The sequence below is a fragment of the Ursus maritimus genome, unplaced genomic scaffold (assembly GCF_017311325.1).
Source record: "Ursus maritimus isolate PB19 unplaced genomic scaffold, ASM1731132v1 scaffold_18, whole genome shotgun sequence".
Classification (NCBI taxonomy): Eukaryota; Metazoa; Chordata; class Mammalia; order Carnivora; family Ursidae; genus Ursus; species Ursus maritimus.
Genome location: NW_024424230.1, coordinates 38718437 through 38739929, shown reverse-complemented (window position 1 = coordinate 38739929; position 21493 = coordinate 38718437). Strand labels below are relative to the sequence as shown.

At 39.4% G+C, this 21493-nt stretch overlaps 1 protein-coding gene and 1 pseudogene across 2 annotated transcripts in view; one reads left to right on the top strand and one right to left on the bottom strand.

The window, feature by feature from the left end:
• The window catches only part of GAREM1 (GRB2 associated regulator of MAPK1 subtype 1), a 193442-nt gene that overhangs the window by 117238 nt on the left and 54711 nt on the right, over nt 1-21493 (bottom strand). For both annotated transcript variants that reach the window (XM_040632611.1, XM_040632612.1), the window contains exon 2: nt 2988-3128. In XM_040632611.1, coding sequence (XP_040488545.1) covers nt 2988-3128 — 141 coding nt within the window. The remainder of the gene's footprint in view (nt 1-2987; nt 3129-21493) is intronic.
• On the top strand, nt 15565-16999 carry LOC121103261 (annotated as a pseudogene).

The following is a 21493-nucleotide window of genomic DNA, read 5'->3' as shown; positions in this document are numbered from 1 at the left end:
ACAGAGAGAAGACCCGCACCTGGAAACCAGGCAGCCCCCCTCACCAGACCCCAGATTCGTCCTGCCTCCAGAACTGCGTGAGATGAACTGTTTATAATCCTCCCCCTCTACAGTATTTGTTATAGCAGCCTGAACTAAGACGGTCCTGTGTGAAAGTTTTTTCCCCTTTAAGATACTTTCTTTCCTTTCATGTGAAGCGGTATGATCTTGGAGTCCATGTTTCCTTTTAGTCTTGGCACCTCAAATTTTCATTTAAAAAAGGTACCATTTTCTTTTCTTTTTAAATTTTTATTTTAATTCCAGTACAGTTAACATACAGCGTTACATCAGTTTCAGGTATACAATTTAGTGATTCAACATTTCCATACATCACCCAGTGCTCATCATGACCAGTGCGCTCCTTAATCCTCATCACCTGTTTAACCCATCCCTCCACCCACCTCCCATCTGGGGCCTGGTTTCCCAGTTAAGTGTACCACCATCTTCCTTATAAATAAAGAATAAGCTGTTGAACATACCATATCTTTCATCCTAGTGGAAGCTGAATGGCTATTAATTAAAAAAAAAAAATGTTCAAGACAATAAAACACAAATTCTTGGGGAAATCTTTTCTTCTGACACTGTGAACATCCACCCCAGAACAGTGGGTCCCAACCCTGGCTGTATAATTTAACTACATAATTTAAAATCCTGATGCCCAGCCCACACTCAAGACCAGTTACTGCAGAACCTCTGGAGATGGGATCTGGGCATTGGTCATTTTTAAAGCTCTCTAGGAGATTCCAATGTGTAGCCAAGTTTGAGAGCCCTAGATCAAGAATCTACAGCAATAAAGAATTATATCTTTTGTGTACAGATCCAAAGAATTCACAAAGGTTTTTTAGAACTGGTCTCACTGCCTTAATTATAGAGAACAAGCAGATGGTCACCAGAGGGGAGGTGGGGGGGTAATGGGTGAAATAGGTGAGGGGGATTAAGAGTGCACTTACCATGATGAGCACTGAGTAATATATGGAATTGTTGAATCACTGTATCGTACACCTGAAACTCACATAACACTATATATTAACTATGCTGGAATTAAAATTTTTTTAAAAATTAAAATAAAAAAGAATTGGGCTCACATGTTGAGGAATGTACAGTCCCAACTAGCAAGTCAAGTTTTGCGTGTATCCAGGAAAAGGTAACTGAATGAAGACCAGGGCCTGTGCCATATGAATGTGAGACACCATAAATACATGTGGGGACCCCAAGGGCATAGTAGGGATGCCCACACCCCCCTGAAGCAAGGAAAGGCCCTGATAAGAGCAAGGCTGATGAAGGCCATGCCGGCTGGGGAATGGAGTAAATGGAAGGGTAGCCAGTATGTCCAGCCAACAGTGAGGTGACCAGTCTAGCTAGATGGAAGGTTTGCTCTCCAGAATAGAAGTGTGGAGAAGCAGACTAGAACCAGCCCTAGGGGCTTTGAGAAATAAGCCATGGAGTCTGGTTGCAGTTCGCGGTCTCTAAGGAGATTTAAGCTAAGGACCAAATGAAAGCATTCCTTTGGGAAGACTGCATTGCTAAACCATTCACAGTGAGTCAGGGGAAAGACTGAAAATTCAATCTACGACGAGAAGAACACAGTACAACAGGTAAAAATGCGTATGTGATGAAGCACAATCTTATACCTTCCTTTACAGTTTTCCACAAAAGACAGGCACCAGGAGTTTGGGCCTCCTAAAAAATAGCACAGATCTCACCTGTCACGGGACCCCCTGGCAGGAGAGACTGGGCAGGCCAGAGGTTTGTCTTGTTCTCTGGTCCCTTTGGCCTGGTTCCTAATCTGACAGTTGTAATACTTTCTGCAGCTACACGTTCCTCCTTTTTCCATGAACGTCACTCCTATGGTCAGCAAATATAATTCTAAGGGACAAAATTTCAGGCTAGAGAAATTCTTTCCTATAATTTTTTTTAATGGGAAGAATTTTTGAGAAGCTGGGTGATCCTGAGGTCAGACTGGTAATTGCAGGCTCCTAGGAATCAAAAAGGGGCCAAACTATTCATTTATTCAATAAATATTGAACACTTACCATTTGCTGCCATTCTAGCCAGTGGGACCACAGCGAGGTCCCTTTTCCTGAAAGGCACCTCTCTGGGCATTATAAAGGTTTCACTCAAAAACATAATGGCAGTCTAGGGCTGCACAACTTATAAGTAATTGATTAAAGTGTTCTCCTACAGAATTTGAAAAACTGAATAATTGTAGAGAAAAAAAATCAAGATCCTTTACATACTGATCTATAAGCCACAGATATAAATATAGGATAACATGTTTGGTTTTTTTACACTGTGTTTATAAGCCAGCACTATTGAAACTGTATTCAAGCCACTAGATGTATCCTGAACTCCAAACAGTGCTGATACATAGAACGTACTCAGTACAAGTTGGTTCAGTGGCACTGTTGAACCAAATGGCGTTCAAAGTGAGGTGAAATGGCAGCTCTCGCCCTGATTTAATAACTAAAGCAGTGAGGGCATCTCAGCTACCTGTATTCCAAATGCCTTGTTGCAAGAGGGACATGGTCAGGTAACCGAGCTTCCAATCCAATATTTTTGAAGCCAGACCACAATGCTCATATGCAAAATGGCATCTTGTAAAGTCATTCCCAAAACCAACATCCAAGGGGTGCCCAGGGTTATTCAGACACTGCAGCTCAGATACCGATGGCCATCCCAAGACGACAGAGACATTCTTTGTGCTTGTAAAATTTTCATTTTATAAATATCTGATAAGAATCCATATGTAACTACATGATTAATTAAAAACTACCCATGACAAAATGAAACTGAGCTTTCACTGACAGATAAAATAACCACAAATTCTTCTTTTTCTAAGTCGTCATACTCTAGTTTATAGACAAGTCCTATCTTCTCATTCAGGAAGAAAAAATTTTCATAGTCAAGTCCCTTCCTCTGCCTTTCTTGCCCCTTGAGGGGATCTGTACCTGGATAATGTACTGGAATCTCTATCTTTGGCCCAATGACGTAGTGTCCCTCCTCCAGGCTGTGGGCAGTGATGGTGGTCCACTGACGGCACGAATGAATCAGAAGGTATTCATTTTCCCGCAGCCCTTCTATGCATTCTCCTAGAAAAGATAATTTTGTATAAGAAACTTAGAATTAGCATCTGTTTGCTCCATACTCTGCGATCAAATTTCATTAGTTAAAGCTTCACTAATGCAGAAATTGGTAGTTCATCCCAAGATGACATACGCTTGCTTCCGAATTAGCATTAAAAAGGCATTCGACAACAAGTTGACAACCGCACACAGGATTCCCTAAAAATGTTTCCCACTTTTCTGCAAAGATATTTTCAAAACCTCATTTTATCTAAATGATTGTACTTAAGGGTAATAAAACATTTATTAAGTGCCAACAATATGTTAGGCACTACCTAGATGCTTTGCCTGTATTATTCCATGTGATGCAATAATATTATGAGGTAGGTATTGCTCCTTCTTTACAGGTGGGGAAAAAATCAAGGTTCAGAATTTTAAGTGATATGTCTGAGGTCACAGAGTTAATAAGCAGGAAAGTGAGGATTCAGGCCTAAGTCAGACTGATTTCAAGGCTTATGCTCTTAATCACTAAAATACAACTACCAAAAATGTATAATAAGCCTTTCTGTTGAAACAGTACTTGAAATGAAATGCCAGTATCTCCTTTTAAATTTTGTATATTTTGCCAGCTCTTTCTGGCCCCCTACCAAATTTCCCAATCAATTAAAAATAATGAAACTTTATAGCATGCAAATGAAATTATTTTTTTCATTTTGATATTTTCTGAGGTGCATTTTTAGCATCTGAACCAATGACAAATAAATTATTTCAAAAGAGAAATTCATCCCCTGAAACTTAAAAAGACATTTTTTTAGATGCTGAAACGATCCATCTCATTAATCCTGGCTTAGTCATTTTCAATGCTCAGATAATACCTGAAAATGCTAATTTCTTAAGAAAACAGTCTTTCTTATTTCTGCTGTTTATTACACAGCAATAACTAAAAGAGTCAGTGATTTAACTGGGTGTTTTGAAATGGAATTTATAGTTCACTTAAAAAAGTTTCAGTACTTTTATAATACAAAAGAAGTTAGAGGAGGCTGTAATGACCAATTTGGTTATCACAGTCATAAGCCATCAAATGTTTCCAATCCAGTAAGGCCACAATCTTCAAAACAGTCTTTTTTTTTTTTTTTTAAGATTTTATTTATTTATTTGTCACAGAGAGAAGGAGAGCACAAGCAGGGGGAGTGGCAGGCAGAGGGAGAAGCAGGCTCCCCATTGAGTAGGGAGTCTGATGCGGGACTCGATCTCAGGACCCTGGGATCATGACTGGAGCCAAAGGCAGATGCTTTACCAACTGAGCCACCAGGCTCCCCTCAAAACAGTCTTAATGCAAGAATACTTCATCTTGGCCACAGGAGACACAGATGGGGAGTGGGGATGAGGGTGGGACAGGAGAAAAAGCAGATCTGGAAGCAGAGGTACCCCAGCAAAATTGCGAGGTCTAACTCCCCAGGGGAAACTTCCCAAACCAGACTCCCCTGCCCTTCATTCCTTGGGAGACCAGGTTCATGAAGTCCTCCCAAGGAGGCTGCTAGTACTTACAAACACTCTGCAATCCCCTCAAGCATGTTGGAGCAGGAAAGAAAGATCTGGAAGGGCTGCTCCAAAGGAGAAATCATGTGGCCTCCCCTGAGGCTCCCCAGCAGGAGGCAGGAGGAGGGGGAAGGGCACATAGACAAGGGGGCAGGGGTTACAAGCACGGGCCATGAAGTCCAACAAATTTGGTCCAGTCATAGCTCTGCCCCCGACCACTGTGTGGTCTTGGGCAGACACCTTCTCCCCCCTTCCCCATGAGATGGGGCAACAATAGTACCCACTTCACAGAGGGGCCATGAAGATACACAGTGACAGCGATGGGAAATGTGGGGCACCAAATCTGTCGTATGATGTTAGGAGGGGTCAGGAAACGTCAGCTATTAATTTTATTTACTGTATGCTGTTTCTCCCTAGAATTCCATCCTTATATAAACATTGTAATTTAGGTCCTATTATCCTCCTACAGGTGAGGAAATAACCTTCAGGGCAGTTAGGAAACGTGCCTAAAGCTGCATAGCAGAAACTGACTTTGGGGTCCCTCTACGTCTCCCCCTGTTCTTTCAACACCACACTGACTTTTGCCTTGAAAACTGCCAACCATAATCCAAAAAACGGGGAGAAACTGACCCTCAGCTCCAAGTCTCACTCAAGGAAGGAGGGAGACAGTATCAGCAACAAAAATGAATAATTAAATTATGAATTCATTAGAAAGCGAAAGGTGCTACGGGGAAAAAAGAAAAAGTAAAGGGTTAAGAGGATCAGGAGTACTGTATACGAGAAAGAAGAGTAGTTTGCAAGGTTGTCGTTTTAAGGATTTTTCATTCATTTATCCAACAAACATTTATCTCCTTATTTGTTTAGCTTTTTCTAAAAACAGCTCCATTGAGGCGTAAGTGATCGCCAAAGAACTGCACATGTGTCCATGATGAAGACTGGCAAACATTTATGGGGATCTTGCATGCACCAAGCAATGGAGGAGTGGGCGAAAATAAAAAGAGAGCTCGGTCCCTGCATTCAGGAAGCTGACATCCTCCTTGGTGGGATGTGTCCACGTGTAATTTTATGTAAGGTAGGGCACAACGAGGGCTATGCAAGAGGAATAAAGAATCTGGAGTGGGGACAGTGACTTTGACAAAGCACGTTAAGAGGAATAAATAGCTTTTGGGCTGGTCCTAATTCTCTGGCAATGGGGAGCCAGAGAAGGGTTTGGGATGAGAGACTGGCCAAAGCGCTGCTTTAGGAAGATTAATCTGGCAATACTATAGAGGCTGGATGGAAGACGGGAGGAACCAGAGCCATGGGGTGTGTGCAAGGAAACTCAGAGGGAAAACACACTGCCATTCAGGGAAAAAGAAAAATGTCATTTTCTGCAACTAAACTGCTATATCATAAAACTGTTTTAATTTTATTCCGCAGTGGGCTCTAAAGAGGCAGCCAAGAAACAACTGCAGTCAAGTTAATCAAAATGAAAATTTAATGGTAAGTCCTACCGCTAGCTGATGTAGTAAACACTCTTGTCAAGAGGATTCAGAATGATTTTCAAAGCTATAAAGTAGTAAGAGCCTAGTGCCTGGTTTTGAGCTTATGTCTTTTTTTTTTTTAATTTTTTAAACAACTGAACCATGTGCCTGCTTTAGGCAAAAGAAGTTTCACAAAAATTGTCTGGAAATAAAACTTAATATATTCACTTAAAATGTCCCAGGGTAGGCCACTAACAGAGACACTACATTAAATGAATCCCTAAAGTAAACATTTTTGTGATATAATTATCCTGTTGCTTAACTACTATATATAACATGCTAAAACTTATATATTTAGCTCAAAGATGTAGTAACAAGAAGCCTAAAAGAAGCATGTGTTAAATTCCAAAATACATTAATATCATCCTGAAATTTCCCCAGATTCAGCATGCTTCTGGGATATACTTTCCTTGCCTGGTTTGACCTTGATCCCCTCAACATTAAGTCTTACACACTTGTTAAAATCATTTTTAACGCTAGGAAAACTAGACCCCACAAATCCTTCAAAGTAAATCTGCTTGAAAAAATCAAATTCAAAATTTAAAATAAAAATTTATAAGCTGGACACGCACAAATCCTGCTGGTTTGGCTGCTGGGCCGCTATCAACTCCTGATGCCCCTTTCCGCTCTCTCCTTGTTACTGTCACGGTTTTCCCCTTTTACACATTAGCTGTAACTGTAGGAGTTAATCAAGGTTCCACCCTGAATCTGTTCACTGTTTCTCTCTCCTTTATCATCTTACACACCCCTCAGGGATTCACTTAGTTATGGACAACTTGAGTATCCATGCTCTCAGCTACCAACTTGTATTCTGACTTTATCCAGACTGTATTCAGTCTTCATCCAGACTTTACCTTCTACTCTTGTCTACCTGATGTCCCCCTGCCACTCACTCAGGCATCCTTCATTCATCCAATAAACATGTATGGAGGACCAGCAATGTTCTAGAACCTGATGATATAGTATTGAACCAAGTCCCTGCTCTCATGGAGCTGACATCTGGGCTGGGTTTTTAATCCCCCGTTCTTCCCTGTCAACTTATTTAAATATTGCTGTGGATAAAACTTCCAAGAATACAACACAGCTCATCTTATTCTTCTACTCACATTTGCCTTCAGTGTTTCTCATTCATACAGAATGAGGCCTTTAGTCTTTGGCTCAATACTCAAGGCCCTCATGATCTCTCCACAGAATATAAGACCTATATCCCCCCACACCATACACTAGAGCCCAAAGCACCTGTTTTCTGTGCCACACACATGGCACAGTCTCACTCCTCTGGACCCCCTCACTCTTTCCTTTGCCTGAGACTTACCTCCCAATCCTTATTTATTCACTACTCATGATACTCATTCTGAAAGACCAGCTCAAATGCCACTTTCATGAATGTCTGCCTGATACGAATCCTAATATTTTTCATTTGAACTGTAGCAATTTTGTAGTTTTGCTAATATTCTATGCTGAATTTATAAATTTCTTTAAGAGCTCAGAGCAGGGGACACCTGGGTGGCTCAGTTGGTTAAGTGTCTGCCTTCGGCTCAGGTCCTGATCCCAGGGTCCTGGGATCGAGTCCCACATCAGGCTTCCTGCTCAGTGGGGAGTCTGCTTCTCCCTCTCCCTTTGCCCTTGGCTTGCGCTCTCTCTCTTGCTCTCATTTATAAATTAAAAAAAAAAAAAAGCTCAAAGCAGGAGGAACTTAGACTGATATATTTAAATGACACAGTGAAACTAATTTAACAACATGGGAATTAAAGGCATTTTTTTTCCTTTTGAAATTGGTCTATACATTCAACAGTTTTCAGAATCATGGTTATAAGGGTTAAGGAACAAAGATAATTCAGGACCAAAAATGCTATTAGATAAGATCCTCTCTAAACTGGTGCATCTGGGTGGCTCAGTGAGTTAAGTGTCTGTCTTCGGCTCAGGTCCTCATCCTAGAGTGCTGGGATTGAACCCCATGTCGGGCTCTCTGCTGAGTGGGGAGCCTGCTTCTCCCTCTCCTTCTGCCTGTCCTCCCTCCACACCCACGCCCCACTCATGCTCACTCTCTTGAACGTGCTCTCTCTCTCTCTCTCAAATAAATAAACTGAAAGAAGAAAGAAAGAAAGAAAGAAAGAAAGAAAGAAAGAAAGAAAGAAAGAAAGAGATCCTCTCTAAACTACCTTGTCTTACTAGCACCCACAGCAATGCAATGGAGTTGCCCAGACTCACTGCCTCATGGTTTTGTTTTGCTTTTTTAAAATTCAAATATAATAATGTTTACATTTATTTAGAATATCTTCCCCCATTGAATCTTACGTTGTTATGCTGTTTATAACTATTTTAAGCTTTGTTTAAATTGTAATTAAATTCATGACATATGAATATACTGAATTAGTGCATCACTCTACTGCCTTTTATATGGATTACTCAGGAGGTGTCTCAATCAGTTCAAATAGTTGTATGTCTGTCACAGCAGAATCCGAATCTCTATTAAATGCGTTTTTATTTTTAAATATGAAGTATGATGTACTTGGATGACAATTTATAACGTTTTGCTATTAAACCTGCTAGCTTACTGCTGATGAGTTTTCTATTAAGGTTGGGCTGAATCCAGACAACACAGACACACCTACATTGGTTTGGTTTTGGGTTTTTTTGCTATCCTCATGTCACAAAGAACAAGGGCATGATTTTACACAATTCTCTAAGCTGTGTTGTGATTTGGGCAATTAGTAAATTAAAGTGTTTTTGATTTTCCACTTTTGTGTCTCTTTGTTCTTCCCATAGGCATTTCACACCAGAGTAACGGGTTTGGTCAACAATCTGGGCTGTATCTCTACCGAGGGCATGCAATTTTAATCCTTTTAACTTCCAGTGTACCTGGTTTTCCAATTCGTATAGCAAATATATAAACTCATATTGCTGATTATCTTTCCTTTTAAAGTATGCCTTTATCCCCATTTAGTTTGGTTTCTTATCAGCCCATTAGGAGAACCATGTCCGCAGTGGATACTCATGTTTTTGTTGACTGATTAATGAGGCCCCACTGAAATAATGATTTGTTAATACATGTGTAATGAGAATCAGATTTACTAACCTTGGCATTGTTTTTATCTGTTATGGATATAAACTGCTCCTTATGTTGTAACTAAATCTATCAACAATGGATAAATGAATAGGTTTTATGGTATCTGTTACTACTTTCTACGAATCTAATTTAACAGTTGTCCATTGTTTTATTTTACCAATGTTAAAAGGAAACCCGGTCAAGTGACAACATTGGATTTTACCTCCTCCTTGTTAATGAAGTTGTTTAATTTTAATTATGTGTTTACTTGATCTTACAATCCTTTTCATGTAGATAGGAACCCTGAGTCAGTTACATACTCAAAGCACTGCATTTCTCTTACAACTTAGACTTTTTTTTTCAGTTTTATTGAAATATAACTGACATATATCACTGTACAAGTTTAAGGTGTCCTGCATGATGGTTTGACTTACATATATCATGAAATGACTATACACTAGGTTTGGTTAACATCCATCATCTCAAGTAGATACAATAAAAAGAAAAAGAAAACATTTCTTCTTGTGATGAAAACTCTAAGGAGCTACTGTCTCAACAACTTCTCTGCACAACACACAGCAAGTGTTAACTGTAGTTAACTGTCATCGTGTTGTGTACTATATCCCTAGTTCTTATTTATCTTCTAACTTGAAGTTTGTACCTTTTGGCCACCTTCTTCCAATCCTCCCTCCCCACTCCATTTTTTAAAAAATACTTTCAATGAGCAGAAATGCCATTTCCCACTTCCTGTCCTTGCCCATGAAAAATGCCCACAAACCAGCCTCTCTGCTCTTTTCTCAGGCAAGGGCTGAATATCGATTCCCAGGAAGACCTTGCAACAAGCTGGAGAGAGGACAGCTGCCAGCAGTCTGGGTCCCTTCATCAATACACAGTGGCACCAACCGCCTGCCTGTGCTCTCACGACCCACTGAGCTGGGATGGGAGAAATATGCTTCGATGTGATATCATGCCAGTGATATATTATCGTTTTCCTTCTTTTGTTTCAGTAGTTAGACTCCGTTAACTAAAACATCTATAATGCATGATCTTCAACACCAGCAAAGCCTCCTGATTATTGTGATCACGAAGATTTTGTTATAGAGGCTATTCCTTCTAAGTACTCTTCATAAATACAAGCTTGAATTCACCAAGGTAGCTGCCACAAAAAATTCCTTTCCTCATTCTTTTAGTTACATTTTATCCCATAAACTGAGGGATATAATTAAATGTACTGAGCATCCTCAAACAGTGTCAGTGTGTAAATTCCTGGTTCTTTTATTGTATTGCAAATAAACAATAGTTACTATGAGAAGAGAACATGGCACTACCATACTCTTTCTTTGTCCCAGAGAACTACAATCCAAATGACATGGTAAAGTAAGAAAGGATATGGGGAGTAAGGAGATAAAGGAGGGCAAGAAATGATGTCATAGCAAATTGTTCTAAGACAGTTAAAGAGCAATCATGAAACCATGAAATTAAAATCTTGTCTGCAATGAAAAAGCAGTAAAGTGTTCTAAAAAGGAAGTAATATAAGGGGAGGAAAATCCTAAAAGAATGAACTAATTAGCAACTAATTAAGATAGAGAAATTATAAAGTGGCCAGGGAGGATGTGGTTATAGGAAACCACAAAAGCACAGGTCATAATTTCAAAATCAATGGAAACTGAAAAACAAAATAAAACAAAATTTCACCAGTGGAAAATAAAGCTCTAGGAAAAAGGGAAGAAACTGCTTTTAGCCTAATAGTTGAAGTATTAGAAGAAAGGGAAGGACAGGAGAGGAAGGATCAGACACAGGTTATCAATCAAATAAAGGCATCTAAAACCACTTGATAAGAGCTTCTCAAAAAGCAAGGAGTAAACAAAAACAAAGCTTCTGGCAGAGACACCCTGAATGCAAAGGAAAATGAATGTCCTACTTCTGGGCAGACACATGAATAATTTTAGCAACCTAAGAGTCCCCTAGAACATTCCCCTCCTCCAGATACCTAGCCCCAGCATGATCCTCCAAACATAGGCACACCTGTGTCTCTACCTTCATCCGCTTCAACAGGACAGTCCACTTCTAGGTCATGACATCTTGTGACTGCTAAGACGTATCTTGTGGAACAGAGAAAAGCCTCAGTGGGTGGATGGGGGTGGGAACAGGAGAAAAGAGCATTACCTGAGCTAAGCTGCTGTCCAGTTCTAAACACTTCTAAAATGAGACCGTATCTGCAGTCTCCAGTCCTGCCATACCTTCAGAGGCTGACCATCCTTTGTGTGTAAGGGGAGGAACCTACAGCCCTAAGGAAAACAGTGGTTCCAACCCTGGGCTCAACAGTCACTGTAATCCTCTGGGGACTTGTAACAAAAAAAACAACAAAAAAACCCCTCCAGTGGCAGGGAGGGTAAGGGCATACACCAGACCACTGAAATCGGAGTCTCTGAGAGTGGGATCCGGAAACCTGCAGTGTCCTGAGATCTCCTTGGGCGTCCTATGGTGCAGCCTGGATTCAGAGCACAACTGAGGCAGTTCAGTGCACAGGCCCTGGAGGGACATATCCACCAGGGGACTCTGTTCTTGCACTTAGTGTGAGAAGGGGGCAAGATCAAACTTACCAGGTGCTTACAAAGCACCTGCCTTATAGCAAGCTCTCCAAAAGTATCATTATTCTTATCGTCCCTGGATATGTCAGGTTACAGGATTTTCTCAGGCTAATCAAACTTGCATAGCATTTACTGTCTGCTTTTTTGCATTTTGTAGTAACTATGAATTATCCTGTGTTATTTAACATTTTATGCATACATTATGTTTCTCCAATTAGACTGTGACATTCTTGGGTGCCAGGGACTTTTCTTCTTACCAGACCAGGGTAATACACCCAGCTGGTATCAATTAAGTATCACTGATGATTATTTGACATGGTCATTTTTCATTCTTGAGTCTTGTGCTCCAATTCACATTGAGCTATCAGATGAAATTAAAGGTTTTGTTCCTCTTTTTTTTTTTTTTTTTTGGTCTTCTATTTTGCAATGAAGAATAGGGGCAATTCTATTTTCTCAAACCTCTTTTTGTATTTAAACCTTTTTAAAAAACCAGGTTATTATTTCTAGCTAATAGGAAGCTCTTCATCAAGAATGACTGCTGACTTGTAGCAGTTTTGTTATGATTCACCTTCAGCTAGAAGGTGGCAGAAATTACTAGATGTCGACCAATATCTCACTCGCTCCTTGTCCTCAATCACAGTCCCCTTGTGTTAGCTGAGCACACGGCTGCCCAGAATACAGAGCACTGTTCCCACCTTCACTATTCCTTCCCTCAAGTGGGTATCACAGTGTAACTAAGTTATGGCCAACAGGATATAGTAGAAATCCTATGTGTCACTTCCAAGATTAACTTTTTATTTATTTATTTTATTTAAAGATTTTATTTATTCATTTGACAGAGAGAGAGAGACAGCCAGCGAGAGAGGGAACACAAGCAGGAGGAGTGGGAGAGGAAGAAGCAGGCTTCCAGAGGAGGAGCCTGATGCGGGGCTTGATCCCAGGACCCCGGGATCATGCCCTGAGGCAAAGGCAGACATTTAATGCCTGAGCCACCCAGGCGCCCCCAAGATTTACTTTTTAAAAACATCTTTCATATGCCAGAAAATTCACTGATTGAAATGTACAATTCAATAGTGTTAGTATAGTCACAGAGTTGTGCAAACACTACAGTCTCATTATGGAACATTTCTATCACCCCAAAGAAACCTCATACCCATTAACAGTCCTCACCCTACTTCTCACCCCAGCCGGAGGGAACCACTAACCTATTCTCTGTATCGATAAATTTGCCCATTTTGGACACTTCATATAAATGGATTATAAAATACGTGACCTTTTGTGTCTAGCTTCTTAGCATAATGTGTTCAAGGTTTATCTATGTTGTAGTGTGGATCACCACTTCATTCCTTTTTGGCCAAATAATACTTGAGTGTACGAATATACCATGTTTTATTTACCCATTCATCAGAGGATGGACATTTCGACTGTTTCCAGTTTTAGGAGCTCTAGCATGCTGCTGATATGGACATGTGTGTACAAGTTTTTCTGTGGACATATGTTTTCATTTCTCTTAGAAATATACCTAGGAGTGGACCTGTTAGGTCACATGGTAACTCTACATTTAACTTTTTGAGAACTCCCAGACTCTTTCCACATTGGCTGCACCATTTTACATTTCCACCAGCAATGAACAAGGGTTCTAATTTTTCCACATCCTCTCCAACACTTGTTATTATCCATCTTTTTAATTATAGTTATCTTAATGGGTGTGAAGTGTGCCCCACTGTGGTTTTGATTTGTATTTACCAAAAGATGAGTGATGTTGAGCCTCTTTTCATGTGCTTACTGGCCATTCCTATACCTTCTTTGGAGCAATGTTTATTCACATCCTTTGCCCAGTTAAATTTGGTTGTCTTTATTGTTGAGTTGTAAGAGTTTTCTGTAGATTTTGAATCACAAGTTCCTTATCAGGTATATGATTTGCAAACATTTTCTCTCATTACAGGGACTGTCCTTTCACTTTCTTGATAGTGTCCTTTGAGCCACAAAATTTTTAACTTTTGAAGTCAAATTTGTTTTTTCTTTTGTCATTTGTGTTTTTGGTGTTATATGTGAAAATTGTTGCCTAACCAGTGTCACAAAGATTTATGTCTACATTTTACAGTTTTTAGTTCTTACATTTAGGTTTGTGACCCACTTTGAGTTAATTTTTGTGCGTGCTGTGAGTAGGGGTCCAGCTTCATTCCTTTCATGTGGATATCCAGTTGTCTGAGCACCAGTCGAACTGTCTTGCCTCTTTATCAAAAATCAATTGACCATAGGGGCGCCTGGGTGGCACAGCAGTTAAGCATCTGCCTTCGGCTCAGGGCGTGATCTCGGCGTTATGGGATCGAGCCCCACATCAGGCTCCTCCGCTATGAGCCTGCTTCTTCCTCTCCCACTCCCCCTGATTGTGTTCCCTCTCTCGCTGGCTGTCTCTTATCTCTGTCAAATAAATAAATAAAATCTTAAAAAAAAAATCAATTGACCATAAGTTGTAAGGGTTTATTTCAAATGCAAGGGTTTATTTCATCTTAAATGTATGGATATTTCTATCCTTATGCCAGTACCACAAATGTCTTAATTACTGTAGCTTTGAAATAAGTTTTGAAATTGGGAATGTGAGTTTTCCAATTTTGTACTTCAAGACTGTTATGGTTTTTCTGGGTCCCCTGCATTTCCATACGAGCTCTATGGATCAGCTTGTCAATTTCTGTCCCCCCAAAAGCAAGCCAGGATATCTCAATAGTAACTGTGTTCAACCTATATGTCAATTTGGGGAGGACTGTCATCTTAACAATATTAACTCTTCTGATCTATGAACATGGAATGTCTTTGCATTTATTTAGATCTTTACTTCAATGAGGTTTTGTGGTTTTCAGTGTGCAAGGCTTGCACTTCTTTTGTTAAATTTATTCTTAAACATTTTATTCTTTTTGATGGTATTACAAATGGAACTGTCTTTAAATTTCATTTTTGGAGTGTTCATTGCTAGCATAGAGAAGCATAACAGATTTCTGTATATTGATCTTTCATAACCTGAAATTTTACTGAACTGGTTCATTAGTTTAATGATTTTGGGTTTTGTTTTTTGGGTTTTTTTGTAGATTGCTTAGGGTTTTCTCTATACAAGTTCATGTCATCTGCAAATAGAAATAGTGTTACTACCCCTCCAGTCTGGATGCCATATTTGTTTGTGTTTATTTGTTTTTCTTGCCCTAATGCCCCTTGGTAGAGTCTCCAGCACAACGCTGAACACAAGTGGCAACAAAGATGTATGTTTGAAGAGGATGTGCCTTTCTTTTCCATCTTTATTCTTTCTGATAAGATGGAATGTGGATGTGACTATTAGAACTGGAATGGCAGTGACCATCTTGGACTTTGAGGCGAACTTAGGACCAAAACTGAGTCCATGACATAGCAACAACTGAAAAGAAACCTGGTCTCTGCCACCTTGGGCAACATGCCAACCTGTGGTCTTTGTTTTTGGGTCTCTGTGACTTCAAGCCAAACTCAAGGCTAACGTGATACAGGAATATTAGAATAAAGTAAGAATTGTGGTGCCTGCATTATTCAATCAAAATATATGAACTAGGTTTAAAAAAAAAGAATTTTTGATTTTTTAAAAAAACCAATAGTATTAAAGGTGCCTATGTAAGGAAGTACTGTCTAAGACTGGCTCCTGGTTTTAAAATTTGAACAATGTCTGGTATCTATTTTTTTTTTTTTACTTCAAAATAATGCCACAGAATTTAGAGGAATACCATACCTCAATATTATGCTTCTGATAATTTCTTTCAAGCTTCCAAACTAGTCTGTGATTGTAGAGGCTATTTACCAACCCAAGTTTACTTCATAAAGACCAGAATATTACTCAAAAGTCACTAAAAACATTATCACACATTTAACAGAACTCTTCATTTGTATCTAATTACAGATAGGAGCTACATGTTGGCTCACATTTGAATGGTTAAATTAACACATATGATAAGCTCTGGCTCTAAATTATTTAAGAAACCAAATCAGGCTCATGGTTCTAGATGGGGTGACATCAAGTATCCCTAATGCAGAGAGAAAAATAATGTTTTTAGATTAATGGCCAAAGAACATTATGAGGAATACAGATGAAACAACTTTCCTAGAATTTACCATCAGTAGGAGAATTAATGTCAGCATCAAGTACCTCAGTGATATCACGTGGAGGGTACCATGGAACGCTCGTCACTCCACAGCCTGCCAGTTATGCATCCGTTTGACCATTACTAAGAATAAAGATCCAGGAACTAACTCTCAACTCTTCGCCTTGCATCTCACTTTGGCTATGAACTACAGCACAGAAACTCTACTATCCATGCTTCGTAGCTGCGTGTATTCTGCAAATGTGTAAGAATGTAAAAGAAAGCAACTTAATTCTTTGAAGCAGAATCTATAATAATATGCCAACTCAATCAGGGAGGTTTTCTTTCCTTTGAAGCCTCCAGGATATTTTTATTTTTGGAAAATATTCTGATTAAGTTAAAACAAATATGTGCTGTCATAGCACGTTGACTAATCTAAAACTGGTCTCCAGTTCCTTTACTGACTGAAAGTATCAAAAGTTGAGAAAGATGAGACAAATGCCAAGGAAGTCCTTAAATCCCCACAGCAGCTCTTTCCTCTCTCGCTCCCGGCCATCCTGGCAGCTGCTCTCGGTTGGCGCCGTCCTGAACCGAAGGCAGGAAGATGGTGGCCACAAGGAAGAGGAAAAATTCGCTGGAGTCGATCAACTCTAGGCTCCAGCACGTTACAAAAAGTGGAAAGTACGTGCTGGGATACAAACAGACTCTGAAAATGATCACACATGGCAAAGTGAAAACTGGTCATCCTCGCCAACAACTAACGGAGCAGCCTTTAGGAAATCTGAAATACAATACTACACCGTGTTGGCCAAAACTGATGGCCATCACTACAGTGGCAATAATACTGAACTGGGCGCAGCATAGGGGAAATACTACAGAGTATGCACACCGGCTATCGTTGATCCAGGTGATTCTGTTACCAGTAGAAACATGCCAGAACAGACTGGTGAGAAGAAAATCACACAAAATGTTCCTTTAATAAAACGGGCCAGAGATTGTTTAAAAATAAATGAATAAACAAATCCCCATAGCACCTATCTTCACCTGAGTGCTATGCATGGAACAACTAGGAATCTTCTTGTCTCCCCAACTAGATCATGTTTGCATTCCAGAGGACTGCTGGGCATAGACCAGGTGTATAATAAATGCTTTATGAATGAACAACCTTTGGGAGAAATTGGTGAGCATTCACATCAAACACGTCTAAGTAAAAATCAAGCACTCAGAACTTAGTTAATATTTTTTTTTAAAGATTTTATTTATTTATTTGACAGAGATAGAGACAGCCAGCGAGAGAGGGAACACAAGCAGGGGGAGTGGGAGAGGAAGAAGCAGACTCATAGCGGAGGAGCCCGATGTGGGGCTCAATCCCATAACGCAGGGATCACGCCCTGAGCCGAAGGCAGACGCTTAACCGCTATGCCACCCAGGCGCCCCCTAGAACTTAGTTAACATTTAAACACTTCAAGGAAAGAATATTTAGAAAAGGCTATTTTTTCTGTATCTCCTATTGATCTCTTCCTACCCTAAACAAACATCCAGAAATCCACATTGTCTAAGATCCCTTCTTTAGATGAATACTCTATTCAAAGGCCCAAAGACTGTAGTCTTGGGTTCTAAGCATGTGAAAGAATTGTATTTTTACGTTTTATGGTTTACTGTGAAATTCCAACAAGAAAAAAAGGAATTAGAGTTTAGTTTAGATGAAATACTAAGTGGTAATGTCATCAAAGAACTTCACAGTGAAATCTAAGCAAAAAGGAATGCATGAAACAAAAGAGAAAGATGTTTAAAATAAGAGAGAGGGAGAGATTAGGGATATATTATTACCTCTTTTCAAATGAACCCCTGGACAAAAGACTCCTTTGTCAACAGATTGACCAGGAATAATAGATCCCTGCTGTATGAAACAGAAGTATGCCTACTTAAGTCAAATCTGAAATGTTATGCTCTGAAATAGTGAACTGAACCTAACATTTAAAAGATAAGAATACTATGTCAAATGATTTTTGGAAAAACAGGTGAGCAATTGCAGTATCAGTATTTCTACGAACATTTAAAATGTACGAAATCTAGCCGGTACCTGGTGAATACCACGGAATCACATTTCTGGCAGGTGAGGAAGGGGACTCAGATTTACATCGGAAAGCTGACACAGGAAAATCACTCTTTGGCAATCCATAAAGGACAGTAATAGACGTTCCTCTCTCAATGAGTCTGACACATCCAGTGTGTCCTCTGGTGTTGGGCAGTGAACGTAAGATGATGGATTTGGTCGGTGTGAGGTATGCAGTTATCACATGTGAGGAGATATACACACCAAATAAGGCCCTCAGAGACCGGGAGCGACTTCGAACCAGAGAAGCAGGCAGACCTTGTCTCAGGCTCTTCCCAGACATCAAGCTACCTGAGAGAGGACAAAGGGCAAATCACCAGGCACATTTCCAGGCTGTCCCCATCCCTGGCCCCACGCTCTCTGTTTCCACTTCTTCAAATGAATATATAATAACTCCATAAGTTAGGTGGGAGGCAGTGTGAAATCTCAGAAAAAAACTACCGTTTGGAGCCAGATTTAGGTAATTGTGGTTCTAATATTTATTAACTGTATGACCACGAGCAAATTACTTAATTTCTTTGAGCCGGGATGTTCTCACATTTACAATGATAGTAATAACACTGTAAGTAAGTTGAAATGATTGAATGAGAATAAATACAAAGAACTCAGGATAGTAGTATCCTCTAGATAAAAGGCTCATGAAAAATAGGGCTTCGGTTTTATTTTCTCCTTCAATAAGTGTCTTCTCCCTTATTAGCCTGACTCAGGTACCTAATACAGGTTTTTTTGTCCAATGAGAAAACACTCTATAATGTGCAATGATTTGCACTTTACGCTTCACTTCTACTTCAATAAAATAAAGGGGTGATATTCACCAGGTATAAACATTATGTTAAAGCCAACAATGTTATTTCAAGAGGATAAATTGAGCCACAGGTCAACTTATGGGATTTTCATTGTCATTTTTTTTTTTTTTTAAGATTTTATTTATTTATGTGACAGAGAGACAGCCAGCGAGAGAGGGAACACAAGCAGGGGGAGTGGGAGAGGAAGAAGCAGGCTCCCAGCGGAGGAGCCCGATGTGGGACTCGATCCCGGAACGCCGGAATCACACCCTGAGCCGAAGGCAGACGCTTAACGACTGCGCTACCCAGGCACCCCTTCATTGTCATTTTTCATTTCAAATTTGATCTAGATCCCCTTGGACTTTATTAGGTGACAAAACAAACATAAAATACTAAAGAATCAAATTTAAAAATGATTCACTGCCATCGAAGTCACAACCCAGAAGATATATTCTTAAGAAAAATATTTGAATTATGCATTTGACCATTTTTAGAATTTTCTCATACTATGTAGATTTCCAAAAATCCTGCATTAGCCTTAAAAACCAAACAAGCTTTTGAAAAAAAGAAACAAAGACTCACACATATGCCACTGCTGAAAACCTCATGTTTCTAGTACCAACACACAAAAAGAGTAAATTTTAATATTCTCTGTACACATAAAAGACGGTTAGTAAGAAAAATGCAAACACCAAATAATACCCGAGTTTTTAATTTTTCCAGGTAGGTTGCCCTGAAGGCAAAAGAGCCAGACAACACTTTGCCTCTATAACTTCAAAATACATACAATAAAAAAAAACTTCAATATGCAAGAACATTATATACTAAAATACTAGAAATAAAGACTTAAGAAAAATCAGATCACTAAATTTTATAGACAGGTCTATAGAGATACAGTAGGCCTAAAAGAAATGCAAAGATGTGTGATAAGTAAGGTGCAACTTCTCAAAATAGAACTGGAAAACAAAATAAAAAACCATCTGTTCTTTCCAAAAATCTAAAAAAACCCAAAACCCAAAACACCAGTAGTTTATAGATACTGACCGGAAGATATCATCATCAATTAAATTGGTACTGTGGTTACTTATATCCCCTAACCAACTATATTGCTTACAGATAAATTATTAATACAATTTTCCAAGGCAAAATGTAACAAAGAAAACCACCCTGACATTGAATCCTCTGTATACAGGGCCACCTCCTGAATGCATAATCTGAGACATGGAATATTAATTGCCTTGAGCAGAGGCAAGATATAGTTGCAAGAGTTCTCAAGTGTATTATGTGTACATACATTTTTTAAAATAAAAAGTCAATTTTACTGGACCAAAATTACATTGGCAATTATAGATAAAAGCTCTATATTTGCAAAGGTTAAATTAGGTTAAATTTAAATGACATTTTAAAAGTTTTCACACACATTGACAAATAAAGGCTAGCACAGCCAGCCTCAATAAATGTGGGGGTGGGCTCCCCTGACCAGGGTCCGATAGTGAGTCATTATAAGAAAGTAATCAAATGACTCGAAGTACTCTAAGCTTGCCCAGATAAACTGATAATTAGAATCTATTTAAGCATATATAAAGATATTAGATTTTTCTCAGACAAGGGCAAACCTAATTAAAGAAGTTTACCTGAACAATGTGCATACATTAAAAATGAATATAAAAAGCTTGCTACTCCATCCTCTTCTCCCTTCCAGATCTAAGAAATAAAGAAATCATTTTACAAATTATTCAGTGGACCATCCTATATCTAGGATGTTATTTCATTACTTAATAAAAAGAGAGAATATTTCCTTCCATTTCAATATGCTTTTTTCTAGATCCAAGAGAAATACTAGGTAGAGGGTCCAAATAAAACCGAGGAGACAGGGTGCCCGGGTGGCTCAGTTGGTTAAGTGTCTGACTTTGGCTCAATTCATGATCCCAGGGTCCTGGGATCCAGCCCCGCTTCATTTTCCCTGCTCAGCGGGGAGCCTGCCTCTCCCTCTCCCTCTGCTCCCCTTCTCCTGCTCTCTCTCTCCCTCACTCTCTCCATCTCAAATAAATAAATAACACCAAAAAAAAAAAAAAACCCACAGAAAACAAAAAAACCCCAAGGAGATGAAAATAGAACAATCTTGTACATAAAATGTCCTCTTTTTTCCTTGAAGTGAGACAGTCACATTGAGATACTTTCTTCTTGGCATGCTTACAGATTTCACGAGCGGGACTTCAAGGTCCACAATCCCTCAACTGTTCCTTGTTGCTGGGTGCTCTGAACACCTACCAGCACATCCCGCACATCTCTTCCTGTTCTCAGTCCCCATCCTACCTCTGCTATGGGATAGCCACATATCATTCTTCTGCTTGTTTTCTACCTGTGAAATGGGAACAGCAGACCCAGTCCAATGGATAACATGAGAAACATCTACAGTATGATATAACATCACCAAGAATTAAATCACGAAAGTGATAAAGGACCTGAAACTAAGCATGACACTTTAACAATATTAACATGGAGAAATTAAGGCCTTCCCTACCTACCCCCACAGGATGAAACCTATACCAAGAATCATAATAAGATAGAACCAATAAGACTGGGCTCACTGTTTTATTTTATTTAAGATTTATTTACTGATTTTAGAGAGAGTGAGTGCACGTGCGCATGGCGGGAGGAGGGGCAGAGGGAGAAGGAGAGAAGCAGACTT